The sequence below is a fragment of the Odocoileus virginianus genome, chromosome 14 (genome assembly GCF_023699985.2).
Source record: "Odocoileus virginianus isolate 20LAN1187 ecotype Illinois chromosome 14, Ovbor_1.2, whole genome shotgun sequence".
In the NCBI taxonomy this organism is placed as follows: Eukaryota; Metazoa; Chordata; class Mammalia; order Artiodactyla; family Cervidae; genus Odocoileus; species Odocoileus virginianus.
Window position 1 is genome coordinate 32377984 of NC_069687.1, and position 16368 is coordinate 32394351.

General features: G+C 36.3%; 1 protein-coding gene across 7 annotated transcripts in view; it reads right to left on the bottom strand.

Moving 5' to 3' along the window:
• Nucleotides 1-16368, bottom strand: part of CPLANE1 (ciliogenesis and planar polarity effector complex subunit 1) — a 104758-nt gene that overhangs the window by 76284 nt on the left and 12106 nt on the right. For all 7 annotated transcript variants that reach the window (XM_070476592.1, XM_020901628.2, XM_070476594.1 and 4 more), the window contains 10 exons: nucleotides 14988-15237; nucleotides 14577-14732; nucleotides 13636-14405; nucleotides 12851-13059; nucleotides 12568-12648; nucleotides 9934-10098; nucleotides 6135-6308; nucleotides 5077-5305; nucleotides 3032-3171; nucleotides 1489-1706 (listed from right to left, as the gene is read on the bottom strand). In XM_070476592.1, coding sequence (XP_070332693.1) covers nucleotides 1489-1706; nucleotides 3032-3171; nucleotides 5077-5305; nucleotides 6135-6308; nucleotides 9934-10098; nucleotides 12568-12648; nucleotides 12851-13059; nucleotides 13636-14405; nucleotides 14577-14732; nucleotides 14988-15237 — 2392 coding nt within the window. The remainder of the gene's footprint in view (nucleotides 1-1488; nucleotides 1707-3031; nucleotides 3172-5076; nucleotides 5306-6134; nucleotides 6309-9933; nucleotides 10099-12567; nucleotides 12649-12850; nucleotides 13060-13635; nucleotides 14406-14576; nucleotides 14733-14987; nucleotides 15238-16368) is intronic.

Consider the following 16368-nt stretch of genomic DNA (forward strand, 5'->3'; position numbering starts at 1 on the left):
GAATCACGTCCCCATGTCCCCACGTCCCCATGTCCCCAGCTGCCAGGCAAAGCCGTAATCAATTGCCAAGCAGCATCGCGAATTTAGCCCTAGCCAAGGTGTGTGATTCCAGGACTGGCCAGCGACCTTGATGGGTCTCGCAAGAGTAACTCTCAGTACTCCTGTTTGGATGCTGGAAGAGAAATACTTTTACTGCTTTTCTCTCTCCTCTTCCCACTCCCTTTGGGCATGGACAAAGTATCCTGAGAAGCTGCTGGTAGCCATCCTGCTGCCACAAAGGGAGCCAGCCTTAAACTTAAGCTGACAATTTAGAAAACAAACTAGGGAGAAAGAGCCCAAGTCTCTGGTAACATAACTGGACTCCTAAATTATGCCAGCCAATACTTAGCAAGTTTACTGTTACTTTCAACCCCAGGGGTTCTAATTGGTACAGAGTGACATTTAAGAGAAATCCTACCATTCCGTCTTATTTTAGTAAAAAATAATAAAACAAAGTACTATTAAGGATAGCTACTACTCAAACTAGTATCAGCACAGCATATCCAGAAATATATTACATGCTATTTCTAATCCCTAAACCAATATACTAAAGACTCAGACAAGAGAGGAAAGAGGAATTACTGAGAAGTACCACAGACTACTTATTCTGTTCATGTGCAATATATCACATGTGAAATATCAACAAATAAAATATTTTAACATATTGAAACATAACTTGGAATATAACAAATAAGAATACAACAAATAACTAAAAAAAAAAAAAAGACAGATTTAATAGATAAAGATAGAAGCTGCCAATTCTGAAACAGCAAGTAAAGAAACAATACCAGAATTGATTTAAACTGTTAATCAAATAATAAAACAATTTAAATGTAAACAGTTCACATTAACAGTGTTAACCTTAAAACAAGCTAATTGTAATGTTACTATTTCCAAAAAGAGCAGAGGAAAAGGTCCTGACAGGAATACAGTAATTGCTATTTATAAGACAGAACTATCAATTGAAAAATACAGAAGAGAACAATGATCTTTCCAATCAAAGAAAATCAAACTAAGTCTTTCAAAAGAGGCAAAGACAATGAGATGAATGGCTTCTAAATTCTGACATTCATTATTTTTCTACTGTAAACAAATGTTTATTTTTAAAATAATATCTGATACAGAGAAATACCCATTAATTTTGTTTTATTATCAAAATAATTTTAACATTTACAGAATGTTTACTATGTGTCCTAGACACTAAGGTAAAAGCTTTTTCAGGATCCTCATGTAATACTCACAACAACACTACTAGAGGTACTATCACCTTCATTTTACAGATAAGAAACTTAAACATCAGTTGTGTACAATGCCCAAGAAAACTCTCAGTTAATAAACAGCAAAGCTGGAATCCAGAAGTGGGCTTCAGAGCTTGCGTTTTTAACTTGATGATTATTATCAGGTTGATTATTTTAAAAAGTGGACAAAATATTAAAAGGTTAAGCTTACTTCACTAAGAACAGCTGGCTGCGGACAATACAATGGAGGAGCTGGAAGATACAAGCTGACAGGCACTAAGCCCCACAGTCTCTTACTGAAGTCCTTGGCAGAGTTTATCAGAAGTTGAAAAGTCTCTGAAAGAATATCTGCATCAGCCATAACTGCTGCTTTCAGTATTTCCTGCACAGAGCTAAACAGCAGATCTGCATCTTCTTCTTCAATGGGATCTGCCAAATACAAAATTAGGGAAAGCAGTTACAATTTATATTATACTTTCCCTTCTATTTTGTAGTTTAAAACGTCCTATCTGAAAAAGCTGACTGCCAAAAATAAACATATTGGTCAACATGTAAAACACCCAAACTTCCAGACAGAAACTTAAGATTTTGTTGCTTTTAAGATTATAGGTAGTCAGAGTACAAAGACTTTCCAAAATTATACAAGATACTGTAACACAACTACATAATAAAAACAGGCTTGGAATATAATCATGACTCAAAAAATAATAATAAAAGGAAAATATTAATGCTGCTGGTGCTAAGTTGCTTCAGTCGTGTCCAACTCTGTGCGACTGCATATAGTAGCCAAACACGCTCCCACGTCCCTGGGATTCTCCAGGCAAGAACATTGGAGTAGGTTGCCATTTCCTTCTCCAATGTGTGAAAGTGAAAGTGAAGTCGCTCAGTCGTGTCCAACTCTTGGAGACCCCACGGACTGCAGCCTACCAGGCTCCTCCGTCCATGGGATTTTCCAGGCAAGAGTACTGGAGTGGGGTGCCATTGCCTTCTAAGACTGGGAGCAGTCAAATAAATAAATAAACATTTAAAAAAAATACACAATTCAATGAGTTTTGGCAAATCTATACAGTCTATGAGAACATTTTTATCACTCCAAAAAGTTATCTCACACCTCTTTGTTGTCAATTCCCCCCCTTACTCCTAGGTAAACACTGATCTGTTTCCTGTCCCTATAGTGTTGCTTTTTATGAAATTTTATATAATTGGAATCATACAGTGTGTAGTTTTATTTCTAAGTTCTTTCATTCAGCATAATGGTTCTGTGATTCATCCACGTGGTTGCATGTTATCAGCGGTTTCCTCCTCTTTATTATTTATTATTCCATGGTGCAGATAAATTACAATTTGTTTATGCATCCACAAGTTGATAAGCATTTGGGTTGTTTCAAGTTTTTGGCTGTTATGAAAAAGCTATGCACATTTACATACAGGTTTTTCAGTGAACCTAGATTTTTATTTTTCTTGGGTAAATACCTAAGAAAATCTTTAAAACTTTAAATCTGAGCCTTTAAATGCATATTTTTATATTTTATCTAGAAACACACTGTATCTAGGTATTTATTGTGGGAGAATTTTCAGATCATCAAAAAGACATTACCAGAACTAAGAAGTTCAGACTGGGAATTTTTTAGTCCTATTTTTTAAATTTTTTTCCCCAAAATATTCACAAACGTGTGAATACATAAAAGCTTTTTAAAATACCATAAGCTTTGTATTAAGCTGATACACATGTTGACCATAGATAGGTAACTCACCTGTAAACTGTTTGTATTTTGAGCCCATTTCATTTTTTGCTTCCGAAGAGGCTGGCTGACCTAGGAAACATTGTAGTTTTTCCTGAAAAATCTGTGCTGGAGTTATATTTAATGGTAGATTCAGACTCTTGTCCTTGGATCTGAAATCACATCAAATTAGGGGAAAATAATTACAAATTTTTAAAAAAGGAAATATACACACATCAGGAACTAAACATGAAATTTTTAAGAACCAGAGAAGTCCACATTATTCATCTCGTGTTTAGAAAATAAATAACTGAGGAAATGCTGTATTGAGGAGAGTACTGAGGCCCTCCACAATTACATTACTGATAAAGCTACCCATCCTTAACCACCCACTACTGCCCTACATACAGACTCTCTCCAAATAAAACCATATGTGTCATATGCAATGTTCTCTCTCCCTACAGCTACTCACTTGATCAAGATTCCATCTTCCCTTCATCGCCCATCTCAAATGGCATCTCCCACATAAAGTACTTCCTGTCTTTCCCTCACTTGATATTATTGCTCTCCCTCCCACACCATGGATGGGCTTCCCTGGTGGCTCAGCTGGTAAAGAATCCGCCTGCAACGCAGGAGACCTGGGTTCAATCCCTTGGTTGGGAAGATCCCCTGGAGAAGGGAAAGGCTACCCACTCCAGCATTCTGTCCTGGAGAATTCAAAGACACAGCAATGCCGTAATATTCATAAGAGTTAAAGTGCAGGGATTAGTTTGAGTAGCTTAAAATGTAAATCCTGTTTGGGAAAGAGAAAACTGTCCCATTGGCTATAGGCCCTTTGAGGGCACTGCTAACAAGCAAAAGTGCTAAACAGATGTTTAAATACAGTAAGCAAGCCTCTGAGCTGTCTAACACAGTTGACACTAGCCACAAGTAGCTCTTCAAATTTAATTAAAATTAGATTGAAAATCCAGTTCCTTGGTCTTATCAGCCACCTTTCAGGGGCTTAATAAATACATGTGGCTAGTAGCTATCAGACTGGACAGCACATACAGAATATTTCCATCACCAAAGAAAATTCTATTGGACAATGCTGAACTAAGGATTCCACAAAATGTGTAAATACCAGCAATGAGTGAAATAAGAAACATTTTAGATAACACCTTCATACTTTTTTTTAACTTTCAGTTCAGTTCAGTCACTCAGCCATGTCCAACTCCTTGCGACCCCATGAATCGCAGAACGCCAGGCCTCCCTGTCCATCACCGACTCCCAGAGTTTACTCAAACTCATGTCCATCGAGTCGGTGATGCCATCCGGCCATCTCATCCTCTGTCGTCCCCTTCTCCTCCTGCCCTCAATTCCTCCCAGCATCAGAGTCTTTTCCAGTGAGTCAACTCGAGTGAGGTGGCCAAAGTATTGGAGTTTCAGCTTCAGCATCAGTCCTTCCAGTGAACACCCAGGACTGATCTCCTTTAGGATGGACTGGTTGGATCTCCTTGCAGTCCAAAGGATTCTCAAGAGTCTTCTCCAGCACCACAGTTCAAAAGCATCAATTTTTCGGCACTCAGCTTTCTTCACGGTCCAACTCTCACATCCATACATGACCACTGGAAAAACCATAGCCTTGACTAGATGGACCTTTGTTGGCAATGTAATGTCTCTGCTTTTTAATATGCTGTCTAGGTTGGTCATAACTTTCCTTCCAAGGAGTAAGCATCTTTTAATTTCATGACTGCAGTCACCATCTGCAGTGATTTTGGAGCCCCCAAAAATTAAGTCTGACACTGTTTCCACTGTCTCCCCATCTATTTGCCATGAAATGATGGGACCAGATGCCATGATCTTAGTTTTCTGACTGTTGAGCTTTAAGCCAACTTTTCTACTCTCCTCTTTCACTTTCATCAAGAGGCTTTTGCGTTCCTCTTCACTTTCTGCCATAAGGGTGGTGTCATCTGCATATCTGGGGTTATTGATACTTCTCCCAGCAATCTTGATTCCAGCTTTGCTTCTTCCAGCCCAGCATTTCTCATGATGTGCTCTGCATATAAGAAATAAGACTTGTGTCTAAAAATACACACCTCTTGAAATTGCTGCCATGTTTGCAGAAGAGTTGAAAAGCCACACCAACAGAAATAGATGTCTTCCAGTCTCCAAGTTTATGTGCCAACCACACGGCTTCTGGAACCAGGCCACCAATCAATAATAATTCAAGGGCATATTCAACAGTCCACACATCAGAAAGATTCTGCTCTCTGACCACACTGGTCACTTTAGAGTGTTGCAGAGGAATAAGTCGAAAGGGATGCTCTGTGAGTAGATGAAAGAAAATGGATTAACTACAATTATACATAGGAACTCATGCCTCCTTACACAGATCTCCTTAATTAGTACTTTCTACACAAAACCACAACAAGGAAGATACATACAAAATGGCCTAAGATAATACTTAACACACTCTAGAATAGCTTTTCTTTTTTTAAACACTGAAGAATGTGTCTCTTTAGTGGGTCATGCAGCAAATGCTGGCATTCCTAAAAACATGACACCGAGTAGGCAAAGAAACAGAAGAAATAGCATCAGAGTGCATTACACAAAATAAAGGTACATACATCCATCAGATAATATAAGGAAATGATTAAACAGAGCAAAGAAAAAATGATCCAAATAAAATAATAAAAGTAAAATGTCCAAAAATTAAATTCTAAATTAGAATGAGTTTGAGTAAACTCCGGGAGTTGGTGATGGACAGGGAGGCCTGGCATGCTGCAGTCCATGGGGTCACAAAGAGTCAGATATGACTGAGTGACTGAACTGAACTGAAATTAGAATACTCAAAATCTGTTCAATTACCACATTTTTATAGCTCTTTTACTTAAAAAAAAAAAAAAAAAAGGAAATTGTATAAATACCAATGTGTCCAAAATTTGCAATTAAAAAAATACATATTCAATAAAAACAAGTTCAAAGCAATTACCTTTCTCAGATTATATTCATTTGTAAACAGTCATCTGAGTATCTCCTACATGTCAGGCACTAAGCTAGACAGTATTATTTCCACACACCAATGATCACTGTGTAAAATGGTTTTAAATATTATGTGCAAAAACAAGGTGAGAAAATTTGTGTACTCTATTACCTGTTTTAATATGAAGGGGAGGAAGAACATTCACACTGTGAGGTGGCAAAATGCACAGCAGCTGATTGGTGAAGTAGGCAGCCATGAAGCGAGCCATGGACTGGACCACGCTCACCGCCGCTTCGGGATGAATACTTCCAGTCACCCCAGACTCACAAGGAGATGCCTCAGGAACTGCAGGATACATCAAATGAGCAAAGGAGATTCTGATCAAACTAGCAAAAGTAGGAATATTTAAGCTCCTAATACGATGCAAGAAGAAAATTATAATTAAAACTTTTTTCCGAGCTCAACTCCCCTGGCCTATACAAGGTAACTTGTAACAGGTATCTACATTTCTTAAAGACAAGAGAACAAAAAGAAAATAATAAGCTCATAATTATCAGCACATACACTTAGGAACTCTTATGATTTCAAGTTACCAGTTTTATCTAAAAACATGGAAGGATCTATACAAACAAGCCAGCCATAATAGGCTTGCAAGCCTATCATTTCTTTGTTTTCCCTTCTTCCTACTCTTTCTCATTTTCTTTCTCTGGTGCAAGGAGGCAGAGTTTACTACAAAGATAATCTGAAAAGAGCCAGAACAGTGATTCTTCCTGCATGTTTCTGTATTATTAGTATACTCCCATTCGTAACATTAACTCTTTACTATTAAGATTCTTTTGGGAGGTATGAACAAGGGGAACATGTAGAATGGAGGGAGAAGGCAGAGGAGAGAGTTACATTATGATTTCTAGAGTGATTCTGATGTAAACTAGAGCAAACATGTCATCCCTATTTAAAAACTGAAACTTAAAAATATAAACTGGAATCAGATATTTGAAAATAAATAGCTAAAGACTATTGAGTGAGTGAAAGTAGCTCAGTTGTGTCCAACTCTGAGACCCCATGGACTAGAGTCCACGGAATTCTCCAGGCCAGAATACTGGAGTGGGTAGCCGTTCCCTTCTCCAGGGGATCTTCCCAACCCAGGGATTGAAGCCAGGTCTCCTGCACTGTAGGCAAATTCTTTACCAGCTGAGCCACCAGGGAAGCCCATACAAGATACATATTAAATTAAGATTAATTTTTATGAAATTTATGGCCCCAACAATGGCAAAGTATCCTTCTTTCTCAGAAGTCACTCGCAATTCGCAGGTGTTCCAGTGGTTAGGGCTCCATGCTTCCACAGCAGGGGGCCCGGGTTCAATATATACCAAGGCCTGTGCATTCTCTGTGAATCACTGAACTTGGGGAGTAGTCCTGGGGATTCCTGACCAAGACAGGATATGCTTAAAATACTCTAAACAACTATCATTAAAAATTAAATACATTACTGTAGGTTCAACTCATCTTGACAGTTATATCATATAATGACAATACTGCTGGAAAAAAAATCCAGTCAGTTAAAAAGTCACACATAAGAAAAAAAAGTCACATACAAATGTCTTCCACTCATATACAGTGAACAGTCCTTTCAGACGGCAATCAAACACTAGGCATCAGAAGTCTTGACTCTGTAAACTCATTTCTTAACATTTAACATGTAGACATTAGTAATCCTCACAAAAATTTATGTACACTGCAAATAGTAAGTAGGTGGTCACAATCTAAAATATGTAATAATGAGGAAAAAACTTACTAGGTTTTTTAAGAGAATATTATTTATATTGGAAAATATTCATGATATTAAATGTAAAAGATTGCAAAGCAGAATATTAGCTCTGGTAATAAATATATATAAATGCACATAGACAAAATGGTAGAATTAAAAGTGACTTTATTTTCTTCTTTAAACCTTTTCATATTTCAAAACTGTCTAAAATGAGCCTGTGTTACTACTAAATAAACACAAATTTAAAAAGACAAATATCATAGAGTAAAAAAATCCATAAACAGTGGTTGCATATGGTATCACTTATGTATGGAATCTAAAAAGATAATACAAATGAACTTATTCACAAAACAGAAACAGACTCACAGACTTTGAAAACAAACCTATGGTCACCAAAGCGGAAAGGTGGGGTGGGGGGAGGGATAAACTAGGAGTGTAGGAATAAAATATACACTCTACTATATATAAATTAATCAATAAGGGCCTACTGTATTCACTGACTGAATACTCAGTCAGTATTCTGTAATAACCTACATGGGAAAAGAATCTGAAAAAGAATGGATATATGTATATGTATAACTGAACTATTTAGCAGTATACCTGAAATGCAATATTGTAAATCAGCTACACCCCAACATAAAACAAAAATTAAATTTAAAAATGCAGAGAAAATAGACGAGTCCTAGAATGAAATCTCACAGTGTTCTACCACCTGTGCTCAGTCACTCAGTCGTGTCTGACTCTTTGTGATCCTTAGGGGCTGTGGCCCGCCAGGCTCCTCTGTCCATGGGGGTTCTCCAGGCAAGAATTCTGGAATGGGTCGCCATGCCCTCCTCCAGGGGATCCTCCCAACTCAGGCATCGAACCCGGGTCTCCCGCACTACGGGTAGATTCTTTACTGTCTGAACCACCAGGGAAACTGAAGAATACTAGAGTGAGGAGCCTATCCCTTCTCCAGGAGATCTTCCTGACCCAGGAATCGAACCGGGGTCTCCTGCATTGCAGGCGGGTTCTTCACTGGCTGAGCGACCCAGGAAGCCCATTCTACTATCTATTTCATCTTAAAAAAAAAAAAAAAGGAACCACAGTGGCTGAAACCAAACAAACAAACTAATACTGTTCTCCTGGACAAAAATGATAAACTGGTAAAAATCAAAGAAAGAGTTTTACAAACCCTCTCAAACTATTTTTCAAAGCCTTTTGTAAACTAATTTCTTTTGATCTCTACTTTCCATCAGTAAATGATTTTTAAACCAATAAATAAGCAGTTATTAGGAAAAAACAAACAAACACTCCATTTAGAGTCATGAACTCCATTTAGAAAGTACTGACATATTGGCCTTTCTGACACACTCATGTGCAAAGTATACATCTCGTGGTCTACCACTGTAAAACAGCATTATAAATACATCATGTGCTCGTTCATGTAGACGTCTTTCACTCTGCTGCTATTGCTTGGGCACTAAGTTGTGCTTGCCTCTTTGCGACCCCATGGACTGCAGTTTACCAGGCTCCTCTGTCCATGGACCCTACAGGCAAGAATACCGGAATAGGTTACCATTTCCTTCCCTAGAGGATCTTCCCCATCCTGGAACTGAACCGCTGTCTCCTGGGTCTACTGCATTGACAGGCAGATTCTCTACCACTGAGCCACCGGAGAAGCCCATCTTTCACTTTGGTTATTGCTTAATTTAAATACGCCTTTTTAAAAAAAGGACAATCCAAATATTTTATAACCTCTTAAACAGATTTTTAAAAGGCCCTGAAAATGTCTGAAAGTGATTTTGATCACTTTAACAAACCACCTTAAGCAACCATTAGAGAAAATACAAACATGTTAAGGAAAAGTACCTGACATTGGGTACCTGACATTATGTCTAACAAACAGGGCTGTGAGACATGAGACAACAATTATAACAGTTCAGCAGGCAAGTACCACTATGCTGAGAGACTCAAAGGTTAAAAACAAGCAAAAACATGATCTTTGCCGCTGAGAAGCTGACAGTCCAAAAATTCACCACAATGCACCAGAGCAACCAACTTTTATGCATAAGCAATTTCATAGCTAAACCTGTAAATACAAATTGCTAACATTAAACATACTGATTTTATATTGAGGAACCAAAATACATTAAACCCAACAGATGGCATTAAAAGACAAACAAACAAACAAACAAAAATACTGATTTTTGAAAAGCATACCTGAACAATCTTCATTTTCTTTTACAGGAAGGTGGGACCATTTCAGTACTTCTCTTACTAGCTGATCACATAATCCTTGAGCATCATTTAAATTATAGTTATAGAGGTGGCAGTATAAAAGAGAAAGATAATAGCGAAGCTGAAGAAAACATGTCCTTCTTCCTCCTTAAATAGGGCAGAATTACATTAGAAAACATGTTAGCTAAGTAATGTTCTTGATCTGGGTGCTGGGCAGACAGAAATGTTCAGTTTATAAAAATTCATCAACTGTATACTTGTGTCATGTGAACTTTAAACAGGTCAGCAATGTTTTGTTCTTTTTCATTGTAAATTCTTAACAATTTTATTTTCTGTGGTCAGGTCCTAGGATGACTAAGAATTTATCCAAAAAGAGGTGCAAATACTCATCTCAGTACTAACTGAGGTCCACTAACAACATCTCTCTCAAGTACACATGGTATGAAACAGAAGGGCACATGCTAAAGACACAAATTAAAAACACACACAAGAAACCACACATATATCAGACAGACAAAGAGACTTTCCAGAGAAGAAATACTATCGAATAAGACTGGATCCCTTGACCACTGTCTTCAAATACCTAAAAGGTGCTTAGGACTGAGATTGCTGGTTACCTACCCCTTATCCACCATTCTGAGTGAAAGAATTCTAATTTTATTCGGGGTTCCAATGCACTCAGATCACAATTTCTTTGCTAGATGTGGCCATGAGAAAATATGACAAAGTTCTTAACCAAAAGATAATATAGTGTAGAGCTGCCAGCCAAGCTGCGTAAAGAGAGCTATCTCAGCTAGGAGGTGCACCTTCTCTTGCCCCTCCTGCCTTCCTCCTTTCTGTTACCTGGATTATGTACCTGATGGCTGGGACTCCAGCACCCATATTAACTCATGCAACAGCCTTAAGAGTGGAAGCAATGCACTAAGGATGATGGAATAGAAACACTAAATAAGCTTGAGTCCTTAATGAGACCACAGAAATCCCAAATCAGCCCCAGACTGTCAACTCCTCGCCACCTTTCCTAAGAGAAATAAACTTCTTGTTGAAGCCACTGTTACTTTCAGTCTCCATTACAAGAAACCATTCCAAATGGATACAACTGGAAATTAAATTAAAAGGTCTAGAATAAAACTCCTTATGAAAACTTTTCTTCATGAGAACTTCTCATCACACTGAACACCACTCTTCTTCATCCAGCTGTACAATCTCCAAATCTGAGAACTACATGAGACTTCCTTCTCAACTCAGTCACAAGTTCACTTGATCAAACCTATTAAACATCTGACAAATGTGACTTTTGTTCCCCAGAACTCTTGATGTCGCTCTGCTTCAGCACCTCTTCAGCTGACTAATTTTCTTGCTTCTAGGTAAAACCCACATCTCTATAACACACTCCTACAAATGGCCCTCTGTAATGTACCAAAGTGATCTTTCCAAATGGCCCATGTCTATTTGAAAAGTACTCTTTCTGTATCTTAACAGATCCCACTGTCTTCAGGATAAAATCTTAATCCCATGGCACTGCAAAGTATCTTCCCTTATCACCTGTTCTCTCCTTTCACTTCAGCGCTCACCCCCCTATCCTCAATATTTCATATATGTTTCAAATAACCTGGTCCTGTTGAACTACTTGCAATTTACCAAACTACCATGGTTTCTCATGTCTTCTTGCTTCTGGAGTGCTCTATCCTCTGCTACACCATTCCCACTCCTTCATCTGAACAATTTTCACTCAGTTTTACATGTCTGTTCCTCCAGGTTTTCTCCAGACTGATGTTTGCACTCCAGTTCAGACTGTGTGCTCCCCCAGCAAATACCATAAAGCATAATGAGAAACATGCTAGTTGTTTATGCAATCTATCCTCCACACTGTGGGCAATTTGAGGGCAAACTTGTTTATTTCAGTTATTCTTATTGTCTGATACACATAGCAGGCCCTCAATACATAGCCACAGCAGCCAGAAAACAAATTTAATAATTGGTCAAACATGACCAGTAGCGGCAGTCAAGGTTAGCTCCAAAGTCCTGGCTGAGAATCTCTATCATCTTATACCTTCAGCCCTGATATAGGGGCTAAAGATAGCTAAAAGCTATCACCAGTTTCTAGAATCCACACCCCTATTTTCTCATAAAAAACTCCATGTAGCCCCATAATAAGTCTAACTCACAGGAAATTCTTAAAGTTGAATTACTTAAGGGTAGAGAACCTTAGCTTCAAGTTTCTCTAAGTTGATAATAGCACCTTATTTGACTCATAGCATCTCATGGAGATACTTGCAATCTTACTAAATGACATTTTTTTTTTAAATTTAGAATTTAAGTCTCTTTTTTTCCCATTACCAATCAACCACAGGTTCCATCACTAACCAAAAAAGGACAGAGGAGTCTTATCTACAGACAGGATAAAAAATTCTTGGTGCTACAAATTCCAAGACTAATTTTAAGTAACTATTTCTAACAGTCAAGGTACTTACAGTATTTTATTTAAGCATTAAGAAATTGTCAGTTCTCAGAATCTGAAATCATTTTTAAGAACAAACAGCATGCTAAAATATGGTCCCACTAACATTATGGCAAGTAATATTACTTTTAATAACCCCTACCTTTCTCTCCTACCTTTCTCTTGGGTTTCTTGTAGAGCTTTCTTCCATATTTGAACTGATTTTTCATATGATCCTAGTAGGAAATACTCTTCCCCTACAAAATTTTTAACCAACAGTTAGCCCTGGTTAATTAAATTACTTTATAAAAATTTACTTGTTTTAAAATTTAGTGGATATAGCTCAGCCAGAAATTATTTTGAAAAGAACAAAATAATTACAACCAATTAATAAAATCAAAGCCCAACAACCTTCTATTGCTTACGCCTGGGGTTAGAAATTGTTTATAAGATACTGACCATTGATAGATTTAAGTTCTAAGGTCTGGTTCAAGCAAACTCCAGCAGTCTGCAATTCAGCCTGTATATGGCATAATAGGGACTTGACAGCAGATGTTTCATGTGTCATCTTTTCAGTTAACTGCATGTCATCTTCAGGAACTCTTTGACTTAACTGTGTTTGATACCATAAAGTCTTACTGTACAATATTCTCCAGAGAACAACCAATCTGCACACAGAATAAAGTAATCATAAAAATCAAATTTCAGACTAGGGATAAGAATGAGTACAGCCATTTTTTAGACTTTATTAAGAGTATAGCTAATGAATATAGCCTCCTCATTAGCCTTTTTTTCTCCATGTATTCTTCCCTGAGGTAATAATATGCATACAACTGATCAGATTCAAAGATAGCACAGAGTCAACAAATGCACATTTTTAAAACTTTCATAAATGCTTTACACACCTGTGGTCATTTTTTTCTATAATGCTTATCTAAATAAAAATCTTTCAACAGTATCATGATTGCCCAAGACTAATAAAATAATGTGTGTTGAAAAATGTTTGGCATAAATAATTTTAAATAACATAAAATCTATGATGCTGAGAGCTAATGGTACAAGGTTTCTTTTGGGAGTGATAAAAATATTCTGGAAATTGTGCTACTCATTCTACAACCTTGTGACTATAATAGAAATGACTCACTTGTACCCTTTAAAATAATGAATTTTACAGTATGGGAATTATATCTCAATTTTGAAGAATCTACAATGCTGATGGTCTCCTAACAGTAAAGTCATTGTACCTGCATCCTGGCTGTTGCACAAAATCTAATACTTGAGGACGAATCTTGAAAGATGAGTTCCAAGACCAGTTTTCCCAAGAATCACTATCTTGAAACACTTGAAAAATGGGTAACACCAATGAGTCTTGCTTTACTCTTCTACTTCCATCAGCTGATGTTGAAATAACTTCAGGCTGAAGACTGTACACGCCATTTAAATGATCAGCTACCATTCTGAGTAAATGAAAACAGGCTAAAATCTTCTCTGAGAATAACTGATCCTGTTGTTGCTGTGTTAGCAAAAGCTTTATAGTATTTGAGGTCAGCTTCACCAAATGTCCTATATCTTGCTTGTATCTCATATCCCAATACTGGATTGATAAACACTGATGAAAAAGTTGAAAGATACAAAGTACCCATGTATTATGTTTTGAGCTCTTGCTTAAAAAAAGATCAAGTTTGGGAAAAGGACATTTTATAAACTGAAGAATATACAAAAAATGAGTGATACAAACTACTGTGTAATTTAACATTAAATTTTTTTCTGCCACATTTTTTGAAATTCCTATAGTCCATGCTGCAAGGAGATTTTTCTGGACAGAGTGCAGTTCTGTAACAGCTTTGTCTGTTTCCTCAGTATTATCTTTTGCATGTATCGTATCAAACATAGAAGCAAATTCCAATCTTCCCTCATCAGCACTACTAAATAACAGACCATTTTTTTGGTTCCAAAAAGAGAATAAGTTGTTTGGAAAACATCTATCGTCATCAGTCTCTTCTGCTTCAAAATCCTAAAACATGAGTGAGAAAAAAATGTTTATATCATTTAATTCCTTACAAGTAGAATCAGTTTAGTGCTATCAGATTTCTCTTCTCTTTAATAACAGGAAATCAAAATATGTTTCTTGGAATAAAATCAGTACATAAGTGTTCAAAATAAATAAAACATTGCTAGCAAGTACCTGCAGGTCTGCTGTTTCTTCATTTAACTTCAATGTTTCTTCTGCTTGTAAGAATTTGGGAACAGTAGAATCAGCTTCATTTTCATTTCTTTGGTGCTTTAACAAGCTAGATCTTAGGGAATTCAATGATCGCAAGTTCAGACCTTTGCCTTTTGGCTATAGAAGAAAGAAGATTTCCAAGAGCAAAGTTTTACCCTTAACTGTATTACAATTATAACTTCTATAGACAAACGTATGCAATCCAAGGACACCCCTGTCAGTACAGTTTTAAATTTAAAAAGACTGAGAATGTTGACATTTGGTAGGAACCAACACAATACTGAAAAGCAATTATCCTTCAGTTAAAAATAAATAAATTAAAAACAAGACTGAGAAGCCAGCTTTTACTGATGGTACCAAAGAGCACCATACCTTACACAGTATCACACTTTCGTATGTTTTCTCAAGTCTCTGCGTTGAATCAAGTAGAAGGGATCTCATGAGCACTGATGGAGACAGATTATCAAGAAATCGAAGGGTTGTGACCATGTATCCATCAGAAACAATAAGGTAGGGTAATCGTGAGTGTGCTTTTATAGAGAATCTCTGTCTCATAGGGTCATTATCTGAAGCTGATGAATCTACAGAATTATTTGAATCTTGAAGTGTAAACTGCTGTGGTCTAGCAAACAAACATCAAAATTCAAGAATTAGTGAGAGGAAAATTGTTTTTAAAAAGTTACATTATTTCAAAGAAAAAACAAAACAAACATTTCAGAATGATGAAAAAGGAAGCAAATTAAACAGAAAAATATTAAATGTGCACAGATCTGTGACAGAAACATAAGTAATTAAATAATACAGAGGTTGGTGGGTTTTTTTAAATTTTCCAAGAATTGTGGCATATACTCTATTGTTTGTAATACTGTTTGTAATCCAGTTTTATATCTCTTTTAGAAAAAAACTGAGGCTGTTATTTCTACTATTAAAGACAGTTAAGCTGTTAATTTTCTTTCTTACTATATATTTAAATATCCTTGTAAGAATATAAATAGGAGCTGTGAGTGTTCTTGTTATTAAGAAACATTTGGAGAGGATGGTGATGAGTAAAATTTTATCAGCTTAAGGTTAAATTTGACTGAGTTTCCATATAAATGTAGTTATTTATTGTTACAATGGTATACCTAATTCTGATTACTTGATATCAACTGATTACTTAATATCACTAATTATTAACTTTGGGGCTTTGTAAGTAAAAAGAGAACAGAGAACCAAAATATATTTTTTTCTGGTTAGGAAAATAATCAAATATAGATTATATGAGCCAAATGGTCCACAAAGAAGGTTGGTTTTAGAAGGTACATTCTACAAAATTTATAAAACCATTAAAAAGTGACTCCATGGAAAGATGTATAAGACATACTGTCAAATCAAAAAAGCAAAATAGTAAACAGCATATATCATATAATTTATTTTGCTTTAAAAAATAAATTAATAGTTATTGCACATTATACAAACTTTTCAAATTAAGAGGACAATACACTAAAATGCTAATAATTGTTATCTCTAAGGAATAGGATTACAAGTCTTTCACTTTCGATAGTATTTAGTTTTGTAACATTTGATTAAGCTTTTAAAAATAATGAATATGTATTACTTTTGTAATCAGAAAAAACAATCCATTCTGAAAGATCCTAAATACTAATTTTTAAGGAAAATGTGAGGAAATTTAAGTCAATTTATGAATCAGACCATAATAAGAAAAAATACTTTCACTGCAGGAAGTGACAAGTTTTTCCATCATAATTATCTA